Consider the following 26,046-nt stretch of genomic DNA (forward strand, 5'->3'; position numbering starts at 1 on the left):
GTCACAATTTTACAACTGCAAAATGTTTGGTATGATTAATAAAAAGCTAATGAGAGTGGCAGTGTTACTCGAAAAATAGTATCAATAGAATTTTTACATTTATGTTGAATATCTGGAGTTGAATTTGTATTAGTTTTGTAGAATTAATACACAAATGATGAAACGTATCAGCTGTTACATTATTAGCAATAAAAAACAGTGGAATTTATTTGTGTACAATTTTTTATTTGTTTATGAATATTCAATTGTTCAATTGTTTAGTATTTTAGTCTTTTACATTTATATATGCATATATTTATTTATTTATCATTATTAATTAATTAAGTAAAAAAAATAATGAAGCCATCAAATCTGTTTGAAAATTATCATTTTACTGCTGTTTCAATTTTTTTTATAAATGATATGAATGAATGAATGAATGAATGAATGAATGAATGAATGAATGAATGAATGATGCAATCCAAGAAAATCCCATAATCCTCTCTTCTCAAAATGTGAGAAATATGAGACAACCCCCATTACCTCCCCCCAACATATCCCCCACCCATCCACCCACACACACACACACACACACAGCTCTGCTGCATTATTGAGAGGGTGCACTTCTCCCTGCACCCCCTCTCCTAATATCCCCCGAACCTCCCTTCATTATTCACGCAGCGCGAACGCGCAGCGCTCTCTAACGCACGGATAGGGTTTCTGTGTGTCATCGTGCACGCGCTGTCCAGCAGCGAGTGCGCGAGCGAGTGCGGGTGCGCGCGCGCGCGGGTGCCGAGTTAAAAATAGAGCAGATCTCTGTTTGTGGAGGAGCACGCGCACTGCATGCATAACGAGGTAAAGGTGGAGAAGCACAGTTTAGTTCATTTGGTCGAATTAACTACCAGATGATTGAGATCTATTGTTATTAAATATAAATGTGGATTAATTATAATTATATTCTGTCGGGTTTTTTTTCCTATTTACGCATGAACTTTAAGAAAGCGGCGAAGGAAAGAGCGTTTACAGCTACTATAACACGGGGGAAAACAGGAAGCTGAAGTCGTTTACATGAAATAGTCGTTCACAAGAAAGTGCATTAACACCTGCACCAATTCAAGATGTTTGCATTAAATAAAATGCATCATAACTACAACACCATAAATTCCACTTCCCATTTCCGACTGATAAAATAAATAAATATGCTTTCACAATACTCAGAGACGGGGTGTATTGTGATATATTCTCTGTATGCATGCACTAAAACATTATTAAAACGTGATTAGATATTAGATATATTACACTGGCAGGCAAAAGTTTGGACTTTTTTTTCAGACACATGCTCATTTTTGTTTTGCATGCCACACATTAGACAAAGGCCAAGAAGACACAACAATTAAACAGTGATTGGCTGAAAAAAAGTTTTGTAAAGTCCAGATACTTTTGTCTCTAAGAGAAGAAATGAGAAGATGTGATCAGACTTCTTCACCCCCACAGTCGAGGTGGAAGCTCAAACGTTTGGGGTTGTTTTAGAGCAGGGAGGATTGGAGACTTATTCCGAAAAGTGAAAGGAATCCTGAATCAACATGAAGCACCATTCCATACTTCACCATCACACCATGCAATTCCGTCTAGACTGCGCAGAAGCAAGAAAGAAAGCTGCAACTGATGAAGAACAACTTTTTACATGAGGCACAGTAAAGCTGAATGTTTGGAGAACTATCCAGATGTTAGGAGTGTGTACAGCTGTTGTTCATGCTCAGGAGGGATTTTGAGAATGAGCATAATCTACTGTTTAATGCAAATACTTCCAGTGTGGTCATGCATTTGTCTCTCAAAAATGATATATATATAATCACACTTTATTGGATGATGCACTATTAATATTGTCGGTCGTATCTCTTTAAATGGGATCGGTCTGTTTTTTGCACGCGGATGAGAGAGAGAGAGAGAGAGAGAGAGAGAGAGAGAGAGAGAGAGAGAGAGAGAGAGAGAGAGAGAGGAAGGCTTTGTGAGCGCATAGAGAAAGAACAGACACTAGATGCCGTTATTTTTAGCCTCCCTCACCGCTCTGTTTGCTTTGGCGCGCGCTCGGGTGATCTTTTATTATAATAATAATAATCATCATCATTATCATTATTATAATTCAATCTAATAATAATATTATTACTACTACAAATTATTATTTTTTTTGGTGAAAAAAATACAAAAATAAGACTAGGTCCGATCTCTATGGCAACATCGACACGTCGCAGCATCACCGATCGGCGTGGGGCAGGGCCGCTCTCCTCGCGTGTTTGTTTCTTTCGCCGCGCCTCGTGCGCGCGCGTCGCGGCGTTGCGCGAGACGTGAACGCGCCGGGCTGGAAGGCTTTCATACCCACCCATCATGGATTAGTCCTCGAGCGCGAGCGCGCAAAAAAAAAAAAAAAAACACACATTATTACATCATAAGGTAAGATCATTACGCGTTATCAACCATAATCATAATGAGCATAAACAACCAACGATAACAATAACAACAACAACAAACGTGGTGTCAGCATGACGTGCGTGCGAGACGCAAAGGATGGAAAACGGGCGCATGGAGGCTTTTTTTCTGTCTCATATTTATTTCTATCCTGTCTACCTCCATCTCTAATGTGGTCCACCGGATCCTCGGGTGAGGAACCGAGAGATGAGAAAGTCAGAATCGCATCATCATCATCATCATCAGGCATTTTGTCTATTTGGGTTTTGGTTGGGTATTTTTTTTTTTTTTTTTGCATCACCGATCGAGAAAAAAACAGGGATGCTGAACGCTCTTTATGACGTCATCGCCCGCTATTACCATGCTTGAGCTCACACAGAAACAGGAAGGAACTTGGTCAACATGTTTGCAGTGATGTTCCATGATTGGGTTCCTCCTGCTTCTTTTCTTAGGATTGGATTTGCAGGGTTTCTTATGCTGGTAGTACAGTAACGGAACACGAATCAATAACATGGGCGAAACAGATAGAATAGAACAGAATGGGCCATTTTTGTTTGTTTGTTTGTTGTAAGAACATTTGTGAGAACGGCCAACAGGAAGATTGCTTTCGACTGGTATATATTGGGTCGTTGGGACGTAATTATATTTACGCAACTTGTATACAAAGATTGTAGGAAGACGTGAACGATCCCTGCTCAGGGATTGGGTGGTTAAAATTCACTTAGTAGTTTGTTTCTATTTTGGGAAAAATACTTTTACAAAATATTGTAAGCAGGAGTGTAAAGTTAAGATCGATGATGAGCTGGAGCGATGTAGCTGAGGCTGAGGAACTGTCTGAAACAGAATTAGCCATTATGATCATGAAGGCCACTGTCAACCGTGTTTGCGTTGTATAAAGTGTGAAATTAGTTCCAAAATGTAAAAGATTTAGGCCACACCCACTTTACACTTGTTGACAGATGCAGTGTGACTGTTTAGTGTTGTTTTTTTATCGTGTACTCGTAATCCTCTGGTTATAGCACCACTGTAATGCATGCTATGATAATTGGATGTTAGATCGTGTTCTGTGCTGCACAATATAACGGCCTTTTGCACTGAACTCCAAAATCAATGCCAAATGTATTAATATAGATTCATTTGCATTTTGGCCCCTGTTTATCCCAGAGTTTTTGTTGTAGCAATGGACTCAAAGTTACGTCGTACAACTCAGCTAGTTAATGCACTGTGTTGTTAATAGACAGATATAGATAAATTATTTGTATACACCGACACCTGGTGGCCTGGAGGGCTCCGTATAACTTTTTGTTCGGAGTTTCTTCCTTGTGTAAACGCTGTTGTGTTGTGATTTTGTGTTGAATGCTGAACCAAAACACACATTAGCTTTGAGCAAGTGGATAAAAAAACAAAAACAAAAAAAACATAACAGTGTCAACAAATGGAAACATTTCTCGTTCTGGTCATTTCCAGGAGTTGCATGTATGTGTGTTTTTGTGCAGCAATGTTTTTATAAGAAATGATTAATTAAGGCCTTTGTGCTATGTTGGTTCTTGAGATGATGTTTATACTTGAATTATAGCAGCATGTTATTGTTAAAAAGCGTTTAGTTTTCTTCCTGCTTGCTTACATTTGGCAACAATGACCAATTATTTTTATATATTATATATAACTTTAATTATGTGTATTTTGATATGAAACACTTTTTGCTGGCACTGAATAGTTTTGCTGGTTAATGGTGAACTTAACGATTTGATCTTTTAGGAACATGAATGCAATCGATCCTTTATGATTATGATTACATGTATATATATATATATATATATATATATATATATATATATATATATATATATATATATATATATATATATATATATATATATACAGTGAGGAAAATAAGTATTTGAACACCCTGCTATTTTGCAAGTTCTCCCACTTAGAAATCATGGAGGGGTCTGAAATTGTCATCGTAGGTGCATGTCCACTGTGAGAGACATAATCTAAAAAAAAAAATCCAGAAAACACTATGTATGATTTTTTAACTATTTATTTGTATGATACAGCTGCAAATAAGTATTTGAACACCTGAGAAAGTCAATGTTAATATTTGGTACAGTAGCCCTGGTTTGCAATTACAGAGGTCAAACGTTTCCTGTAGTTTTTCACCAGGTTTGCACACACTGCAGGAGGGATTTTGGCCCACTCCTCCACACAGATCTTCTCTAGATCAGTCAGGTTTCTGGCCTGTCGCTGAGAAACACAGAGTTTGAGCTCCCTCCAAAGATTCTCTATTGGGTTTAGGTCTGGAGACTGTCTAGGCTACGCCAGAACCTTGATATGCCTCTTACAGAGCCACTCCTTGGGTATCCTGGCTGTGTCCTTCGGGTCATTGTCATGTTGGAAGACCCAGCCTCGACCCATCTTTAATGCTCTAACTGAGGGAAGGAGGTTGTTCCCCAAAATATTGCAATACATGGCCCCGGTCATCCTCTCCTTAATACAGTGCAGTCGCCCTGTCCCATTTGCAGAAAAACACCCCCAAAGCATGATGCTACCACCCCCATGCTTCACAGTAAGGATGGTGTTCTTGGGATGGTACTCATCATTCTTCTTCCTCCAAACACGTTTAGTGGAATTATGACCCAAAAGTTTTATTTTGGTCTCAAAAGTTTTATTTTGGTCTCTGACCACATGACTTTCTCCCATGACTCCTCTGGATCATCCAAATGGTCATTGGCAAACTTAAGACGTGCCTGGACATGTGCTGGTTTAAGCAGGGGAACCTTCCGTGCCATGCATGATTTCAAATCATGACGTCTTAGTGTATTACCAACAGTAACCTTGGAAACGGTGGTCCCAGCTCTTTTCAGGTCATTGACCAGCTCCTCCCGTGTAGTTCTGGGCTGATTTCTCACCTTCCTTAGGATCATTGAGACCCCACGAGGTGAGATCTTGCATGGAGCCCCAGTCCGAGGGAGATTGACAGTCATGTTTAGCTTCTTCTATTTTCTAATGATTGCTCCAACAGTGGACCTTTTTTCACCAAGCTGCTTGGCAATTTCCTCGTAGCCCTTTCCAGCCTTGTGGAGGTGTACAATTTTGTCTTTAGTGTCTTTGGACAGCTCTTTGGTCTTGGCCATGTTAGTAGTTGAATTCTTACTGATTGTATGGGGTGGACAGGTGTCTTTATGCAGCTAACGACCTCAAACAGGTGCATCTAATTTAGGATAATAAATGTAGTGGAGGTGGACATTTTAAAGGCAGACTAACAGGTCTTTGAGGGTCAGAATTCTAGCTGATAGACAGGTGTTCAAATACTTATTTGCAGCTGTATCATACAAATAAATAGTTTAAAAATCATACATTGTAATTTCTGGATTTTTTTTTTAGATTATGTCTCTCACAGTGGACATGCACCTACGATGACAATTTCAGACCCCTCCATGATTTCTAAGTGGGAGAACTTGCAAAATAGCAGCGTGTTCAAATACTTATTTTCCTCACTGTATATATATATATATATATATATATATATATATATATATATATATATATATATATATATATATATATATATATATATATATATATATATATATATATATTTTATTTGGCAACATCCAGTGCTAAAACGATTGAGGAGACAGATGACAGCACTTTTGCTCATTTCTAATGATGACACTATTTTGGGTTATTTATACTCATCACCTCACAAACTCTTGCGATTTCTTTTTCCATCGACGCAAAAGTCAACATCCTGCAAATTCACGAGTTTATTCAATTCACACTAATAAGTTTTTGTTTTAAAAACACATATTTTTCCTTCTGTTTTGGCGTTCGGTCCACACCGAGATGGAGTTTTCGGTCGATGGAAAAAAAAATGTTGCATTTAAAAAAAACGCTTTCCAAAATGGATAAACTTAAAAAAAAATGGCGTTTTTGCATCACAGTGTGGGCTGTGAAAATGGAGGCTTTCGAAAATGATGACGTGTTTTTAATCATTGTGACATTTCACAGAGCTGGAAAGTGAATAAAATTCAGGCAGGGACGTGAATGTTTTTTAGACATTTCAGTTTTTCAGTTTTCAGCGAGTTTTGGGAAAGTAATTTTGTGGACGCGGAAGGTTTTCAGACAGAAGAAAAATAATTCGGATTAGTGTAGACGTAGCGTTAAGAGTTGAAGGCACCCATTTGGTGTGGAGGAGCGAGAAAAACACTAATATGATCGATGGAATTTACTCTAGCGCCTGAACTTAGCCCTAATCCCATCTAAATAAGGCTCATGACAACAGAACACACATCCTCAATGTCACCATTTAAAACAAATACAAGTGTACATCAAAAATATACACTATAAGGACAAAAAGTATGGGGACGCCTGACTTTTCCATCCGTATGCGATTCTTCCACAAAATGTTCCCACCAACCCGAAGGCACACGTTTGTACAGGATGGATGCTGTAACATTCATGAAACGTTCCCTTCACTTTAACTAGGAGATCCAAACCTGTTCCAGCATGAGATTAAACCCTTGTGCACAAATCCAGCTCCATGAAGATCCGTTCCACATGGTTTGGAGTGGAAGATCTCCTGCTATAGAGCTCCAGCACTATTGAACACCTTTTGGATGAATGACTAAAAGAACGTCAGATGCGCTTGCTTTGTTTTTGTTGTTGTCTCAATGGTTAATTCATTACAACCAACTCTCATGTAAGCCTCGTCGGAGGTGTACAATTACAGACTGAACCCCATCTGTTGCTCTAGACACCATGTTGGCTCACTGATCAACAGAACTGTTTTTCCCACAAGCTAATATGGTAAAAACAGGTATTTGTTCTGATACGACTGAAATGTGATGTCAATGTTGCGCTTCATTTCTCTGCACAGTCTTTCTGCAGTTCTTTTCCAAACTGTTACCATAAAGTTGGACTCACACGATTGTAGAATTTAAATTTCCCATACGCAATACGGACAAAAATACCTCACTTTTTTCAGCCATATGGTCTTCATCCTGAAACAAAGTTGGAGGCATACATTTGTCTTAGGATTCAGGAGCATTATATTTTCCTTGCACTTCAACTACGAGACCTGAACCTGTTCCTGACAACGTGCACAAATCCAGCTGCGTGAAGATACGCTTTACATTGGATGAATTGGAAGATCTAATGCTACAGAGCTCCAGTCCTATTAATCACCTTTAGGATGAATTGGAAACGCTGACTGCACCTTCCATTACTTGTGGCTGAAGTAGCACAAAATCTCCAAAAAATCTAATGGAACATCTTCACAGAAGAGTGGAGATTATTCTAACAGCAAACAGGGACTCAATGTGATACGGGATGTTCAAAAAAAGCACATGCCAAATCTTATGGTTAGGTCTCAACAAACGTTTTGTCCATATAGAAATGAAAGATCTAGTAAGAAAATCGCCATTTGTAGGTGTAGTCGGAATAATCGTTAATGTGTTTAGGGTGCAGCTTTTAAAATTAAAATAAAAACAAACATGGGCTGTCAAGGGATTAAATTATTAAATTATTATTATTGTTATTTAATTTATCGCACATATTTATCTGTTCTAAATGTACCTTAAATTAATACTCTTCAAGTTTTTGAACCTCTAATAAACATGTACATGATAAATATTAATGCTTTATGCAAATGTATGTTTATTATTAGTGAAATTGAACTCAATATAGAGCATGAAGTCAAAATATACTTTTAAATGTTTTAAAGTAATGCTGGTGTTTTAAATTACGTAATTCATCAGGAACCTGATTACATTATTAAAAAATATTCATGTGATAAATTTTTTAAAAATTTAAAAGCGCTTTCTATTTATATATTTCTTATGTTTGTGAGGCAAATATTCACTGAGAACTTCAGGTTGTTTTATTTGCGTGTCTGTGAAGAGAGATGACAGAGACGGCAGAGAGCGCCCCCTGTCTGTTTTCTTTATTTTACAAAAGCACAGCGTTTTTGTTGTTATGATGAGTGGACACAAATAAAAGTAGACCCTTTAAAGATTCAGCAAAGATGTCTTGCTCTTATCTGTACAATCAAAAAAGACTTGTTTCGGCATCATGAGGAAAATATACCACAATTTCACGTCACGTGTTTGTCGACCCCAGAGGGTTCATTTCCGGATGAGTGCGTCATGGCGGATCGAGACTTGGAAAGGACATGGCGAATAAATGTTTGTTTTGTTGAAGTTTTGATCAAACTGAAATGCGCGCTGCGTTAATTGAGCGTTAATTAAATTTGTGCTGTTATAATGAATTTGCATTTAGACAGCCCTAAATAAAGCAGATGGATAATGTATTACATCACATGCCACATTTGCATTCCAGAAACATTTTGGCCAAAGCGTTTGCATGCCACTAAACACGAGTGATGAGAAAGCACACCGCTGTGATGGTCACATGACTCCCTTTTGTATACTTTACACAATGAGGTGATTTTTAATCCTGGTCACATTGCCACATTGTTTACACTCACACCTGTACATGTAGTTTTACACACACACACACACACACACACACACACACACACACACACACACACACACACACACACACACACACACCTGCTGATGCTTTAATTATACATTTGCGGCATATCCATTCATCCATCCATCCTCCCGTTTTCCCTCCCTCTCTCCCTCCCTCCTTCCTTCTATCCCCCCCCTCTTCAATCCTTCCTTCCTTCTTTCCTCACTCCCTCCTTCCTTCCTTCCTTCCTTTATTCCTTTACTACACTGGCAAAACAACAGTTCTTTCTTTTTTTTGCCTCTTCTTAATTTTTTCTTACTCTTAAATTTTTTACATTTGTTTTTATTTACTTATTTTACTCCTCATCATTGATTATCTTTTTGGTTCAGATATCCTCACATTTCTTTCCCTGTAAATAAATGTGCTTTTTCTTTTGAAAAAATCTCTATTTTTTCACTCTTTTTTTATTGCTTAATATAGCTTGAAGGTTGTAAGAACATTCCCATTACTTCATCACAATCTCCATTACTATTCCCTTCATCTAAACCCAGCACACTTCCCCCTCACACTTTCCATCTACATCCGTCTTCAGTTTCACCGCTGTGCACTTTAGCACCATGCTAACCACTAAACGACTACCGCAACATCCGAGCACCTCACAGCATGGCATGCCTCATGTACATATGCGAGGCCCAGTTTTATTTGGAAAAAAAACACCAGCGGGCACATGTTGTCCCGATTTATACTCCTGTAAACACTTCCAGCTATTTAAGAGCTTTAGGATATGAGGATGCAACATCTGGATGCCAGTCCTGCCCTTCGCATTTACAGTCTTCCATACATTTTGTCAGGATCTACTCCTGTTTGCTCGCTTTCATTCAAAGAAACATGATTCTAGTTATTGTGAATGGCTTAGTACTGGGATTTTCATTATGTATTTATAAATAGGATTAAAAAACAAAAACATAAAATTTACTCTAAATATAAAAATATAGCAATTCGTTAAAATATTAGTTAATAGTTAATATTAAAATAACGTTTTTGAGAGACACATGCATTTTCCGTTTTGTTTCTTTGCAACAAAGTCCTTAATGAAACGGTTTGAAGATTTGCTTTGACCAAACAAACCTGTAAATGTCCAGATGTTCCACTTTATTTTTCATTGAAAAATCCTTCCTTTAGCATGAAAAAACAGCTTTACACACTCTCGCCATATGGACACTTGGTCTTACACAAGTTCTTCTGTTAGAGACAAATGTCTCATTTAGACTTGACAGAACTTTCGTCCACTCATTCACTGTCCAGTTCTTGTGGTTTGAATGACATAATAGGTGTGTGTAAACTTTAGAAAAACACTGTAGAATTGGAAAAAAAATTTGTTTTTAGTAGCATTTTGCAGCTGTAAATAAATTTCAGCAGCATCTTAGCTTGGATTTACAGTATGAAGTAAAACAAGAGTGAGGCATTTAAATAAAAAAATTATAAATAAGATATTGAACTGAAGACAAAATTATAAACATGGTATGATATGAATGTTAAGTGTTACATTAAGACAAAACTGTATAGTTTATACATTACAGTACTGTTTTGCTACATTATGTACTGTAATTTGTTAAATTATAAACATGACTCCTGGGAAGGTGTCATGTCTCAATTTACGATATTTTCAACTTCTGATCAGGTCATCATAACATATCTCCATCGTAACTTGGGAACTACTTGTATATGTTTTTTTCCCCACTGTTTAGTTGTGTTTTTACAATTATTGCTCGAATGGCAACGATATTCCAACGCACTAGCTGCACTTCTGTCCCAGCTGCTGACCAGTCGGGTCTGGTATAAATCAGACTGATCTGATACACACCTGTGAAAAAGCAGGACGAGTTCATCTCGAGAGCACAGCAGACCTTTTTATTTACATCTCCTTTAATGAAAACGGCCGCTGCATTGAACAAACCCTGATTTTGATGCTATTATTGTGTTCCTCGCTTTGATGTAGCAAATCAGTACAGGTGTCTTCTTTGAAAAAGAAAGAAAAAAAGTCCAGAATGAATGTCAGTAAGCATGACATATGGATACGAAGCTGGCAAGCCGCCATGGCTCACTTCTTTGGCCAATTTACGGGTACAGGGAGTGCAGACCATTTGCTGATTTATTGGTAGACGTGACATCTGTTTTTAAAAGAAAGATTTGTGGTTTCCACTCGGATCTTTTAGTTTCAGTGCAGGTGGGTGATTTTTTAAGGATTTTTTGAAATGACACTAACATTAACATTAGGGGTGCCAAAATTTAGGGTTCAGATAGACCATGATTTTTGCAATCGCTGTCAACAAAACCCTCAGAATTATTTTAACCCCGAGTTCCACTTACTTGCTAACTTTATCTATGAACTTGATGACTTGGGAATTGACATACCTCTGCCAATAGAGCCAATAGAAAGCAAGAAGGTGGAACTACGAGGTCTTCAGTCATTAAACAAATAGAGGAGCAGCTAACTTCCTACATTAATGCATCTTGGAATTGTAGAGATTGTAGTTATGAATAAAGTCATAATGGATTTTCTTTTTAAGTTGATTCATATTAATGTTGAATAGGAATTAATTTACACAAGAGGCTTAAGACTTTATAGACTCTTGATGTCGCGTGTACGGAGTAGCTACAATCACCAACAGTCGAAGTTAGAATAAATAAAAGTGTAAGGTATTTAAAAAAACACAATTTATGTATTCAGTTCAACTCATCATCGAGCAAACATAGAAAACGTGTGCTTTAAGCCAAATATTTCGAATTGAAAAAAACAGCATATATACAAATACTATATAAGAACAGATTCCAATACTCTGGCTAGTTTGATGTTTATGTAAAATGTAGCTTATTTGGTTGCTTTTGCAGGTAGCTAACATTAACGAACATACGTTAATCTATATTAACATTTTTATTTAATCAAGTAGATACATTTCTTGTTGCAATGTGAATACTTATAATAGAGCTTGTCATTTGTGCAAGATGCTAGCTACTTGGTGAAAAAGTCTGTTTAGTTAGTTTAGTTTAGCTTATAAAAATAGAGTCCATCTAGTAATCTCATTTTTAGGCTAATTTTCTGGTATTTCTACTCTAAACATCTGGCATCATTGTTTTCTCTGGATTTTTCAAGAGCCTAAATGCTTGCTCTGTGAGGAAAACGACCTAAAAATGTACATATTCAATTGCTATTATGCTTTGCAGCCAGAGGTCTCACTTCCTTTTCCTCATCATTCTCAAGCCTCTATATGTTTCTCTTCATTATTGAGTCTTTCACCCAGACAGCAGCACTGTCTTGGGTTCGACTTGTTTGTAGCCATATAATAGAAAAAGAAGCAACACCACACCGTCAATTGAGCATACAGTCTAGCAGATTGATATATTGTAAACTGGGATTTCTTCTTTTTTTAATTTGGATAAGTTCACTGTGGTGAGCATGCATTTCTGTCGATTTTTCTGTCGATCTTTGCAATAAATCTGTTCTGCACATCATAGTTGTGTTGTCCGCACTTATACATTGTTCACTGAAATCGATTCATGTTTAATTTGGTTGTTTGGGCATTTGACTGTTTCACAATGCTGATGCTGAGACTCCTTCCATTAATTTTAAACAAATATCCTGTTCACCATATCAGCAATTATGTGTTTCTTGTAATGTCAGATTTGGTATATATCAATATTTTTTCAAACTAGTCCAGTTTGGAGTAAAAAAAAAAGCAGCCCCAGCTTAATATGCAATATAAAGTGTTAGATAGGGGCATCGTTACTCCCGCCCCAATGGACATCTATTACAGCAGAATGCAAAAACTGCAGTCCCGTTTTTGTAATAATAAATGTGGATTAAATAATAATGTATATAAAACCTAGCATGTAAAAAGAAAAAACTAATTAGCAAAAGAGACATGTTCATCTTTGCTCCAACCCTGTAGAAGTAATGGCACAGGAATATTAAACGTATCTAATAAACGAATGTAATATTGCGTCCCATTGTTAACCTGGGACTTTCCATCCACTTTGTTTCCTAGTGCATAAGCAGTCATGGTGCTAAGCTTTGGATTTCCCATCGTGCACTGCCAGTGTGTCTTGCATAAGCAGTACGGTTTTGTGTGTGTGTGTGTGTGTGTGTGTGTGTGTGTGTGATGCAGATGCTGTAGTGTTTGTGTGTTAGCGTGCAGGTGCTCACAAAGCTGTGTTTAGATCGTGTCGACGAAAGCTGCTGAATGTCATGCGCGTCTGTTTTCTGCGTCTGTGTCGTGGTGAAAGCCTCTCGAGAGGTTCATTCAGGAAAACGGATGAACGTGAAACAACCTTCATTGACATTTTCCGCTGCTGGCATCAGTACACCGAGCACGCACATCTGCGCTCGGATTTTAAGGTGGACTGAGATAAATAACCGCATGATGTCATGGCGTGGGTGTGCAGGAGACAAGACTCAACACTTTCACACCTCAGCCTGGGGGTCTGTATCGCTTTACATGATTAGATAGATAGATAGATAGATAGATAGATAGATAGATAGATAGATAGATAGACAGACAGACAGACAGACAGACAGACAGACAGACAGACAGACAGATTCTTTCTTATTAATTTATCACTCACTGACATTAATTGAATAATAAAGTAAACATTGCCCTGATTGTACCCAATTTATTGTACAATTGAAGGGTAAAAACTTATACTACTACTGTGATTAAATGCTAATAATGTGATTGTGGTTCTCTGGCAGGCTCTGAATGCTGAACATGTCCACTCCGAGTGAGCTCAAGTCTCCGTGTGTGACGCGGAACGGCATGGTCAAGCTCCCTCCTCAGCCCAACGGCCTCGGCTCAGCCAGCATCACCAAGGGCACGCCGGCCGCCAAGAACCGTCTGTGTCAGGCGTCCTCAGTGCCCCCGAGCCTTCCGTACCACTTAGAGCCGCTTCCAATGGCCGCTGACGCCAGGCAGTACGCTAAGCTGGAGAGGCAGCTGGCCCTGGACGAGAAGGTCTTAAACCGGCTGCTGTGGTACTTCACCACGGCTGAGAAGTGTGCTCTGGCACAGGTGTGCAAAACATGGCGTAAAGTCCTGTACCAGCCCAAGTTCTGGGAGGGCGTGACCCCGGTGCTGCATGCCAAGGAGCTCTATAACGTGCTGCCCAACGGCGAGAAGGAGTTTGTTAGTCTGCAGGCGTTCTCACTACGTGGATTTCATTCCTTCTGCCTGGTGGGCGTCTCCGACCTGGACATCTGCGAGTTCATCGACAACTACCCGCTGTCCAAAAAGGGAGTAAAGTCACTCAGCCTAAAGCGCTCCACAATCACAGATGCAGGTCTCGAGGTAAATTCTTACATTCTTACATTAGAAATTACATTACATTAGAATTAAAGTCTATGAACTTATTTACATAATTTTGTTGACTTAATTCGTAAATATTTGTCGGTGTGATGTGAGCTCCCACTTCCGACTTCGACTTCTAACACACTGAAACAGAAGCATCTCTTTTTTTTCGAAAAAACAGCACGTAGCCACGGTTGCACTCGTCCCACTCGCCTCGGAGCTGCTGCTATTTTGAGCCCTGGCGTCGTCATGGAAACCCCTCGAGTTGTTAGTGATGCTATCAGCAGTGCTTTTCTCTCAAACGCTCTACCGCGCCGCCGATCTGTAGCCACCCTGGACGTGTTCTGCTTAACTAAATGACCCGGAGCTCGGACTTAATCCTTAATCGCGCTTTATCTGACGATCGCCCTCGAATCGCTCGCTTTTAATTAGGATATAACAGCATGTCGCATTTAAAGACGAACCCCGCTGCTAAGTGACAGATATCCGGATTTAGGATTGTTGTCATATTAAATGCTACAAATAAAGTGTCCTCAAAAAGATGAGGGGGTTTTTTTTCAGTCTTGAGAAAGGAACACCCAATTATAGCTGCTATATCATAAGTGAGAACAGGAGCTAACAGGCCTAACATTTTTTTCATTAAGACAATGCTGCTATATATAAGAGAATAAAAACACTTCTTGTTGCTGGAAAACTTTTTTCTTTTTTTTGACTTTTTTCCGACTGCTCCCCTTAGAGGTTGCCTCCATATCAGCCTGTCACCTTGGCCATCCTGCCTTGTGTCTCCATCTTCAACATTCTTCTACCCATATACCCCATGTCTCTTTCAGTGGTGGATGAAGTACACAAACCATGTGGTTGAGTTAAAGTAAAGTGTCTGTGAGTGCGAGTCTGGAGTTTCTGCATAATTTATTCCTCTTTAAATGTTCTGCTTGATGTTGAACTGATGCTGAACTGTATGTTGGTGATCAGTAGATACACCAAGCGCCAATCAGAACGGGTTTAAAACACAGCGAGCGCTCGATCCTGATTGGTGACTCGCTGCGTGTTTGACCAGTTACGTTTTTATCCACAAATTAATCAAAAGGACTGATTTCACACAATGTATTTTAGTAAAAAGTACGATATTAGGCTTTGGAATGTAGTGAAAAAAAATTCTCCCCAAATGGAACTACTTCCGTGAAATACAGATACACGAAAAAGCTACTCAAGTACAGATTTTAGATTTTACTGTCTACCGCTGGTCCCTCCTTCGGCACATGACCAAACCATCTCAATCACGCCCTCTTATCAACTCATTTCTAATCCTGTCCATCCTCGTCACTCCCAATGACGCAAATTGCAGCATCTGCCACCTCCAGCTCCACCTCCTGTCTTTGTTGTCAATGCGATATTTTTACATGACTAAATATGCAAATTAGAATGCTAAGCAAATTCTGATTAACTTTTATTATCTTGTAGTTTCTTCAAGTACCGTGTAATGACGGAAACTGAGAAAAAGTGATGAGCACTTGAATTTGTAAACCAGCTCTCTTCATTTGCAAATCATTTGAAAAGCTTGTGATATAGTTACAGCATCAAGTGCCAGAGCTACAGCACCATTTTTTGCTTTCTCTGGTCCTTTGGCAAAAAAAAAATAATAATCTAAATAATTAAGTGTCTGATTAAGAGTTATATTATTAGGAAAGACAATAAACCCAGTCCTGGTGTTCTACTGTAAGCTCACACTTCCTTTCATGTTTCTCAGGTGATGCTGGAGCAGATGCAGGGCCTGCTCCACCTAGAGCTTTCAGGCTGCAATGACTTCACCGAGGCGGGCCTGTGGTCGAGCCTAAACGCTCGGCTCACGTCTCTGAGCGTCAGCGACTGCATTAACGTGGCCGACGATGCCGTGGCAGCCATCTCGCAGCTCCTGCCCAACCTGTGCGAGCTGAGCCTTCAGGCGTACCACGTGACCGACACGGCGATGGCCTACTTCACAGCCAAGCAGGGCTGCACTACGCGTACACTGCGTCTGCACTCCTGCTGGGAGATCACCAACCATGGCGTGGTGAACATGGTGCACAGCTTGCCCAACCTGACCGCGCTCAGCCTCTCGGGCTGCTCGAAGATCACGGATGACGGCGTTGAGCTTGTGGCCGAGAACCTGCGCAAGCTGCGAAGCCTCGATCTGTCCTGGTGCCCGCGCATTACAGACGCTGCCCTCGAGTACATTGCTTGTGATCTGCACAAACTCGAGGAGCTTGTTCTTGACCGGTATGTTAGCTAACATCCAGACTAGCATTGCTCATTTTTCAATGTTCAACATAGTAGCATGATAATTGATTTTTTTTTGTTGACTCAGCGCATTAATGTGAAAATTCAACAAACCAGTTATTTGAGTGACTCCTTAGACCAATCCCGCAGCATGTATGATTAGTTCATACTTGCAGCTAGTTTGAAATATAATTTATATATACAGATGGTCCCAGAGTTACGATGGTTCAACATCTTACAACGATAGCGATACGACAGAATTGTCAAATTATTGTAAGTTTCACGCGGCAGGCAAATGTTCTGCCCTCCGCCCATGAACCAGCGCTCGCCACGTGCCACATACATATAGACTGTACAGTTTACACAATATGGTACAATATTATACACAGGTAGTCTATGATTTACAATGAAAAAGAACCAATTCTTGAAATGATTGAGTGATATTTCATTTTCGTCTAACTAGTTAGCATTAGGAGATACATATAGCTAGCGCGCTTCAAACGGGAACAACAAGGGACGTTCAAGTAAAACCGGACTAGTTTATAAACAAATTTTAAGAAGTGAAACTGCACAAATTTTCCATACTCCCCAGCTACATTTACACACTTATCCCAGCGTTTAAAAAACACCTGGAAAAACTAACACTCTTGTCTGCCATCTTGATTAACAGTCTCTGGCCTGGCCTGTTACATGTGCGCCTATCAGTAATAGGACACACTAGCCACTTACTACCGAGTGTTGTACCATGCTAGCATCCTTTTTTATACCTGTAAAAAATAGTCCCAGTTTGACGCCCCTTGTATAAAGAACACTCTACAGCAGCTGCACCAGCAACTTGCTAGTTTGAAAATCGGGTTGATCATGAAAGTCAGAAAGATTCTGAACTTTTTTGCGATTTAAAAACCTTTGACTTTAGTTTAAAGAAAATTTTTTTTTATATAATAACCAGAAAATCTTCTCTTTTACGTGCACCGTATTGACATTGCACATTCTGACTATTGGTGTAAAACACATTACACATATTCGGACGGCTAATCGATTCTGTTTAATCTCATTTTGTTTGGTCCAAAGTCAGGAAAGACTTTATTAATCCTGGCACAACTGTAAGCCTTCGGAACAACACGCACAACGCTATATTTCTGAGTGATATTTACGACCCACTCCTTTCATGCATATTGCATTGCAAGCGACTGGAGATCTACTTGAGGCACTTGATATATCAACGACTAGACTTCACATAATCAATAATTCATGCTGTTGATATTCCACAGACAACGTATTGATAATATAGACAGATAATCGGTGCTTGGGGCACCGCAGAAAGTCGTTTTTAGAGTTTTAGATGTGTGTATGGGGGGAAGAAAATGGGCTTAGGGAACAATATCAAGTAAATCCGACCTGAGTGAAGTAACTGTGTGCTGTTTGTCTGTAGGTGTGTGAGGATCACAGACACGGGCCTCGGGTACCTCTCGACCATGTCATCGCTTCGCAGTCTCTATTTACGCTGGTGCTGTCAGGTAATTACCCTCTGAACCGACTTTACCCTGCTAATAAAGAGAACTTCTGTGTGGGATTTACGTCTGACAATTTTTAGAAATTGAGATAGATAGATAGATAGATAGATAGATAGATAGATAGATAGATAGATAGATAGATAGATAGATAGATAGATAGATAGATAGATAGATAGATAGATAGATAGATAGATACGTGAAATGTACTTAAGTATCCAAAGTACTATAATTTATTATAACTATAATGTTCCTATTATCATTTTTATCACAAGACTCTTTACTTAATCACCTCAGTTTATGCGAAAAGACTCGAATGTGACTCTCAGCACACTGATCTGATTAATAGAATGATATTAAATGACTCAAACACTGATTGATTTCTATTTCAATTTCAATAGTGTAATTAAGGTCCCGTGTGTTGTGTCGAGTTCGAGTCTGGAGTTTCTTCATCATTTATTCCTCTATATAATGATGGTGAACTGATGCTGAACTGTATGTTGGTGATCAGGAGATACACCGAGCGCCGATCAGAACGAGTTCATAACCGAGCGTGAGCCCGACGCTGATTGGTGACTCGCTGCGTGTTTGACCGGTTATGTTTTTATCCACAAATAAATCAAAAGGAACGGCTGATTTCTGAAAATGTAGTTAAAAATTAAATATTTGACTATAAAATGTAGTGAAGAAAAAAATGGAAATACTTCAGTAAATTACAGATAAACGAAAAATCTACTTAAGTACAGTAACAAATTACATTCACTTCTTTACTGTCCACTATTGTTGTACAGAAACACAGCAACAAAATGCAGTTTAGCATCTACCAGAAGTGCAAATAGTCGCAATTATGCAAGTGCAGATAAATATGTGCACAGCATATAATATATAAGTGGATAAATGTACAGCAAATGGTTACCTCACTACATACAAGTGATTTGCAATTAAATATATAGAACATTCAGACGTTGCAGAACCCGGCTCTGAATACAAGGAACTTTACCCACGTGAATATCAACGTATCTGTTTAGCACTGCATCCTGGTAACTGTCATTGTTATTAAGAACAGCTATAAATACAACCCCAGGGAACCAGAAACAAGTGTGAGTGAGCTAGTACCTGCATTCATCACGTAGTTAAAGTAACATATTCATGATGTTAGTTCATCTGGACCATATTTTTGGAATACTGGTGGTATTATGAGAAAACAGTATCTCCTGTGATGGGATGGGATTCTCTCAGGGTATTATACACCCACATCTTCAGACTCCGGGGCATTTTAGGGTGAACATTGAGCTTGGTTTTAGGTGTGAAACCATTCACTGGTGGATTTAGCTGTAGCAGGCCATGACCTCAGGTCTTCACATGTGCTGAAGAAGTGAAAAAGAGGCTGGGTGGGTGTATGATGTGGCGAGAAGAACTGTCTGCTGCTAATGCCCAACACTTTAGCTTCAAAGAATGCAGCCAGGGCTGTGGGTGGTGAAGATGGAAGAGGATTGAGTGGAGGTGGTAAAAGTGGAGAACAGTTTGCATGTATTGTTGTAATCACTGTTTAGCCGTCGCACTGGTGCAAAAAAGGGAGGATGAGAAGACGGCGATTTTTATTCCAGTACACCGGGTGAAATTCCTTTTTTTGCATATCCAAACCAGTTAGGAACTGGAGGCAGAGTGCAGGGTCAGGCATGATGCAGTGCCCCTGAAGCCCCTGGGATAAGGGCCTTGCTCAAGGGCCCAAGAGTGGCAGATTGGTAATACTGTGGTCAAAGAGTAACTTAGAGCCTTAAACACCCTCCAGCATGGAATCAGAAAGTTACGGCAGTAATAATCTTGGGAAAATCGGCGATGGTACATAAAAACGCAAAGTACAAAAAACAAAAAAACAAAAGCCGCCCATTGACAATAACGTCTTTGTGCGGAAAACATTAATTGTTTGTACGGTGTGCATACCTTCATAGCCTGCATTTGTTGAGCATCTGGTGATCGTCTGCTGACGGTCTGGGGATCGTCTGGTGATCTCTAATTATCTGGAAGGCTGAAAAACACAGGATAACTATTGTTTAGATTAGAGAATATAGAACGCAATGCACAGAACAGCCAAAGACTGTAGAGTAATCATCCAATAACAAGGCAGGGGCGGAGCCTGAGGGAGGAGACGGTACTGGGAGCAAAACAATAGCACATGGCGGCATGAAAGTATAAACATGACATAAACCAAACAACTGAGAACAGGTTTATTAGAGGACTTTTCAAGAAAATAAAGGAATATACTGAATGTTTTCAGTAGGTGTTTGGGCCAGTGGGGTTAAAAAGAAAGAAAATGACAACAAAAACAAAATGCTCAAAAAATCTCAAATAAAGACATGGACAAGCGATAACCATACAATGGATTATAACTGTGTGTGTGTGTGTGTGTGTGTGTGTGTGTGTGTGTGTGTGTGTGTGTGTGTGTGTGTGTGTGTGTGTAGGTGCAGGACTTTGGCTTGCAGCACTTGTTTGGTATGAGAAGTCTTCGTCTTCTCTCTCTAGCAGGTATGTCCAATGCTTTACATTTGCCAAGCTTTCTTTCTTTCTTTCTTTCTTTCTTTCTTTCTTTCTTTCTTTCTTTCTTTCTTTCTTTCTTTAAAAAGTTTTTTTACCTCCTGATTCTCTCACCTTCTTTCTTTTTTCTTATCGGATACTGTTTTTCGCAGTCATTGTTTCTGTTTTTGCTTTTCTTGAATTTTTTTTTTTTTCCATTTATTTATTTCCTTGCTTCCTTCCTTTCACATTTTTGTGCTTTTTCCTTACATTCATTATTTTCTTTTGATTTTTTTCCCCCCTCTTTTCTGTAATTTTTTACCTCCTGATTCTCTCACCTTCTATCTTTTTTCTTCTCTTAAACAATTTTTTCCCCACTCATTGTTTACCTGTTTCTAGCTTTTCTAGCATTTCTTTCTTTCTTTCTTTCTTTCTTCCTTTCTTTCTTTCTCACTCGATTTTCTTGTTTCTATCGTTCACACCTTTTTTCTTCCTCTAATCCTTCTCTTTTTCCTGTTCTTTAATTAGTCCTTAATGACAGAATGAAACATTAAAAGCAGGATAGTAAGATTTCTTCAGAAGAAAAATACGATATGGCATTTATACCGCTTTTGACAGGAAGAGTGTGTGTGTGTGTGTGTGTGTGTGTGTGTGTGTGTGTGTGTGTGTGTGTGTGTGTGTGTGTGTGTGTGTGTGTGTGTACGTGTGTGTACGTGTGTGTTTGTGTTGTTCCCTGCACCAGGCTGCCCCCTGCTGACCACCACAGGCCTCTCAGGCTTGATCCAGTTGCAGGATCTGGAGGAACTCGAGCTGACCAACTGCCCGGGCGCCACGGCCGAGCTCTTTAAGTACTACTCCCAGCACCTGCCGCGCTGCATGGTGATCGAGTAGAGCCGCCGAAGAGCCTGCACCCTCCTCATCATCGAACAACACAAAACCTTCCTCCTACAGACGAACGAACCAGACTGATGACTAAACCCCCAAACTCATCTTGTAACCCATGAGGGGACTCGACGGAAAAGGCAAAGGCGGAGTCGAAGATGAGGCAGCGCAAGAGGAAAAGAAAAAAAATATAAAAACACACGGGAAGCTGGTCGGAATATTCCGGATGTATTTCCGACGTATTCGTTCGATGTGCGAAAGTGACACGAAAGCGAGTGACAAGGAGAGGCGTCAAGCTTCTATCACAACCATCACATGTGACCCATTGAGCGAAATGGTTTCATCTTGCCATTCAATATTTTGTCTTGGAGCGAAAAAAAATTTAATAAAGAAATAAACACAAACACGATCGCAGCTCGCAGCTCGCTCCATGAACTCCAGACGGAGGGGGAAAAAAGGAAGAACGCGAACCTGATGTTTTCCCTCATTGCTATATTTACAGTCTGTTTATTGAAGAAAACTAAAATATTGTCCTTATTAGCCAGCTGTGAAAACAGCTGCGTAGATTTGGTTTTCGGCCTAGCGTCAGCGCTGCACGCTTGCTTTCTCCCGTACGCTTCAAACTTCCTTGTGTTCCTTTAGAAATATATTTTTTTCCGTAACGAGATGTGGACGAGGATTTCCCGTGAAAAGATCGGCGGGAATAAAACGAGCAACCGATCCGGATTGGGTGAAGGATTTTTCATTGTTTTGTTCTGCTGTTTGTTTTTTTTTTTTTTGTTTGTTTTTTTTTCAGACGTTCCATCGAGTTTGCCCGTTTCTCAGACGTTCTGTGTCGATCTCAGTGACGCAGGCTTTCTGCTAACACGAAACACTTTCCGCGCTGCAGCTGCTACTGTAGAAACCCAGACAGACACAAACACGATGCATGGTGCAGCTTTCTATTTAGACTTGGGGGTTTTTTCTTTCTTTTTTTCAGCGCAAAATGAAATATTTACTCAAATGTACGACGTGGAAACTGTAGATATTTATAATAACTCTCAATAACCACAGGCCTGCTTTCAAACGCTCATTTTTTCACTCCGATGGTTTACACTGAGCCTGTGCCTCTCTCAGGCCATCACCAGGTACAGATACTGAACACACACACACACACACACACACACACAGTGAAAACATTTGTACCCCCCTTCCCAGCTTGGCTTTCAGACCCTGTTCCGCGTCGCGATCCTGTGCGATTAAATTGTCTGTAATGTTACTGTAGATAACAACAGCGTTACATATATAATGTAAATTAAAGGTACGAGAGCAGAGAGTTTTCTTTCTTTCTTTCTTTCTTTCTTTCTTTCTTTCTTTCTTTCTTTCTTTCTTTCTTTCTTTTGCCCTCTTGCCCTAATTTTTTTCTTCTTTCTTTCTTTCTTTCTTTCTTTCTTTCTTTCTTTCTTTCTTTCTTTCTTTCTTTCTTTCTTTTGCCCTCTTGCCCTAATTTTTTCTACTTTCTTTCTTTCTTTCTTTCTTTCTTTCTTTCTTTCTTTCTTTCTTTCTTTCTTTCTTTCTTTCTTTCTTTTGCCCTCTTGCCCTCATTTTTCTTTCTTTCTTTCTTTCTTTCTTTCTTTCTTTCTTTCTTTCTTTCTTTCTTTCTTTCTTTCTTTCCTTCCTTCCTTCCTTCCTTCTTTTGCCCTCTTGCCCTCATTTTTCTTCTTTCTTTCTTTCTTTCTTTCTTTCTTTCTTTCTTTCTTTCTTTCTTTCTTTCTTTCTTTCTTTCTTTCTTTCTTCCTTTTGCCCTCTTGACCTCTTTTTTTCTTCTTTCTTTATTTATTTCTTTCTTTCTTTTTTCTTTCTTTCTTTCCTTCCTTCCCTTCTCTTGCCCTTTTGCCCTCATCCTTTCTTTCTTTCTTTTTTTTCTATCTTTTGTAATGTATGATTACCTGCTGAATTTCTTTTCTCCCTTTCTTCTTTTATAATTTTTCTGTGTCTCTGAACAGACAGCATACATGAGCTCATTGTACTGGCCAAACGTAAGGTTCCTTCTTTTTCCTCTTTGTTCATTTTATTGTTGTTATTTTTTATTTTATTTTTTTGCTTTGTTCTTTTTACTTTAGATTTATATAATTTATATGATTGTATATATATATAAAATTACCCCTATTATAACTTTTTCAAGTTTTTTTCATCATTTTAGTTTTCTCTTCCTTCATCCTTCCCTTCCCTCATTGTTCATCCTTTCTCTCTAACTCTTTTTGAGTGTAAGTTTTTTTCCTCTCTTTTTTCCTACCTGTTTATCGGCTCCTCCCTTTTCTCTGTGCTCATTTTTCTCTCTGTCTTCTCTCACTTGCTCTCTTGCTACTTTTTACGATCTTTTAATTTTTTTTCTTTATTTTATATTAAGATTTATTGTATCATTTCTGTCACAATCTTCGCCGTTGATTTGTTTATTTTTTGCGAGCAGGAAGTTACGGAGCTGTGAGCTACACGACGCTGCAGCGTTATTATTTTTACTGCGCAAAATGTTACGATTATTACAAATGAAAAAAAAGAAAACACACCCTGAAGCTTCAGGCGCTGAAGGTCGTAATTTGCTCTCTCTAAACAACCTTTCAAACCTTTGTCACAGTGTCATAAAAGGCGAAGGTCAATAGGTCAAACGAGCCATAAAATATTCTATAGGCCTGATTCAAACTTATTTATGTACATTACTGTTCATTTATCGACCTGATATTTATTTATTTATTTATTTATTTATTTATTTATTTACCGGGGGTGAAGCTCATCTACAAGATTGTTGTTTGGTTTGTTCGTTCGTTTGCGTGATGTGTTTAAATACAATCAAAGACAAAAGAGCAGGGAACATGAAGAGCTGCTTCTAAACGGCAGGGTTGAATTTGTTTTATTTATTTTATTTAATTTTGTAAGAAATTGTGTTTATGGTGAGGCGCTCACGCCGACCCCCTGGTGGACAAAAGGGGGACGGGGGACGGAACAGAGTTCCGAAAAACACGGAGGTCCTGAAAAGTCCTTCTCTGAAACAATGATAAAGCATGGATTTTATTTTATTTATTACCATGTTGCAGTATTTACACCTCCACCAGCTCTCTGTATAGACGAGAACAGAAGTTCTGCAGAAGTTCTTCCATTATGCTATCCCTCCATCCAATAAAAATACAGAGATACTTATGAATATATCACTGAGGAAAATTATATAAAGAATTATGGAAATGCATTACTTGTAAAAAAAAAAAAAAAAAATATGTAGTTTTTACGGCGAACCAAACTGTTTTTCTGGAGCGAGAGTTTGGAATGATGGTGTTTAGCAGAACCTTTACCTGATCTGTACATAACAGAGGATTGAGATTTGACCAATAAATGTTTGTGGGCTTGATATGCAAAGAAAAAAAAAAAGTCTTGAAGCGATGAATGGAAGCTAGTCCTGCTACATGCAGTATTGAACGACATGCTAAAAACAGGCTGTGTGCTAGCGTAGCAGCAGGTGTGTGTTGTGTTTCAAAACAAAAATGTTAAGTGTGCTGTGTATAAGCGAGTTACAAGCAAAACACACTCAAATATATTTCCTACATTCCCTCAGATTTTTATGTGAAGCGTCAAAACGTAACCCAACAAAAAAATCTGGCTAATTATCACATCCAGTGGAGTTCGAATGGGAAAAGTCTAAACGCTCATCAATTTTCTAATTAATAAACAAATAACTAAATCTAAAATTCTACATATGACATGTGGGCGTGTCCTTCGAACAAGACCACAATACAAACGTGAGCCACAATCAACAGTAAAATGATTCGAAAATCGTTTTCATCGTGACCCCTGTCAGAATCCTGACCTGATTTTAGGATGAAATTTGGGACATTTGTAACCGGTATCACGATTAGCAAGGTCTGATTAAAGCAAGGTCTGATTAAAGCAAGGTCTGATTAAAGCAAGGTCTGATTAAAGCAAGGTCTGAGGGGAAAAAAAAAGATTTAAAACACTTTTTAGATGACGTTAATGACCTTCAAGCTGTTTTTTAAAGCAAACACAAGTATTCTGAATAATGACACAGAGCCTGTCAAATGTTTGGAAACACACACACACACACACACACACACACACACACACACACACACACACACACACACACACACACACACACACAAGAATTAGACAGTCAATGAGTGGAAGAAAGTTCTGTGAAAACCCATTTTGGTCTCTAACAGAAGAACTCGTGTAAGACGCAGAACAGGAGTGAAGATGTGATCAGTCTCCCTCACCCCCACAGTCACAAACGCTCCAAAGGTGGAAGCTTATTGGTTTGGGGTTGTTTTGGAGCAGGGAGAAACTTGGAGAGTTGGAGACTAATTCTGGAAAGTGAAAGAAATCCTGAACCAACATGGCTTCCGTTCCAAACTTCATCACCATGCAATTCCGTCTGGACTGCGGCTTATTGGAACTGATTTCCAAACCTGAGTGTTATCTATCATGGAACGACCCCCACAGTCAGCGCACCTAAATCCTTTTACACTGCTTTAGGATGAACATGTGAAGAACACCTTTGGCAATTTTTTTTACAAGAGGCACAGCAAAGTTTTTCAACTGAATGTTTGGAGAAACGAAGTGTGGCG

General features: G+C 39.0%; 1 protein-coding gene and 1 long non-coding RNA gene across 4 annotated transcripts in view; one reads left to right on the forward strand and one right to left on the reverse strand.

Moving 5' to 3' along the window:
* The window catches only part of LOC310740123, an 88,164-nt gene that overhangs the window by 60,489 nt on the left and 1,629 nt on the right, over positions 1–26,046 (reverse strand). The window contains exon 2 of the long non-coding RNA XR_014537574.1: positions 19,982–20,066. This is a non-coding gene — a long non-coding RNA (uncharacterized lncRNA). The remainder of the gene's footprint in view (positions 1–19,981; positions 20,067–26,046) is intronic.
* Positions 1,940–25,380, forward strand: fbxl16 (F-box and leucine-rich repeat protein 16). Of its 3 annotated transcripts, XR_014537563.1 has the most exons (7): positions 1,950–2,430; positions 13,679–14,270; positions 16,018–16,526; positions 17,959–18,043; positions 20,500–20,563; positions 21,294–22,216; positions 22,383–25,380. XR_014537563.1 is itself a non-coding variant. In XM_083566532.1 (6 exons), the coding sequence occupies exons 2-6, from the start codon at positions 13,686–13,688 to the stop codon at positions 21,440–21,442; spliced, it is 1,392 nt and encodes a 463-aa protein (XP_083422658.1). In that variant the 5' UTR covers positions 1,940–2,430; positions 13,679–13,685; the 3' UTR covers positions 21,443–25,380. The 3 variants fall into 3 exon arrangements, 2 of the variants coding, with proteins under 2 accessions (XP_083422658.1, XP_083422657.1); XM_083566532.1 differs by having other exon boundaries at positions 1,940–2,430; positions 21,294–25,380; XM_083566531.1 differs by lacking the exon at positions 1,950–2,430 and adding an exon at positions 13,148–13,408 and having other exon boundaries at positions 21,294–25,380.

The sequence above is a fragment of the Silurus aristotelis genome (assembly GCF_946808225.1).
Source record: "Silurus aristotelis genome assembly, chromosome: 17".
Classification (NCBI taxonomy): Eukaryota; Metazoa; Chordata; class Actinopteri; order Siluriformes; family Siluridae; genus Silurus; species Silurus aristotelis.

Bases quoted from the DNA above. Each gene is read 5' to 3' on its own strand.
- fbxl16 (XM_083566532.1), top strand. From the start codon at position 13,686: ATGCTGAACATGTCCACTCCGAGTGAGCTCAAGTCTCCGTGTGTGACG. The intron at 14,271-16,017 runs GTAAATTCTTAC...CATGTTTCTCAG, and splicing joins TCACAGATGCAGGTCTCGAG to GTGATGCTGGAGCAGATGCA. The intron at 18,044-20,499 runs GTAATTACCCTC...GTGTGTGTGTAG, and splicing joins ATTTACGCTGGTGCTGTCAG to GTGCAGGACTTTGGCTTGCA.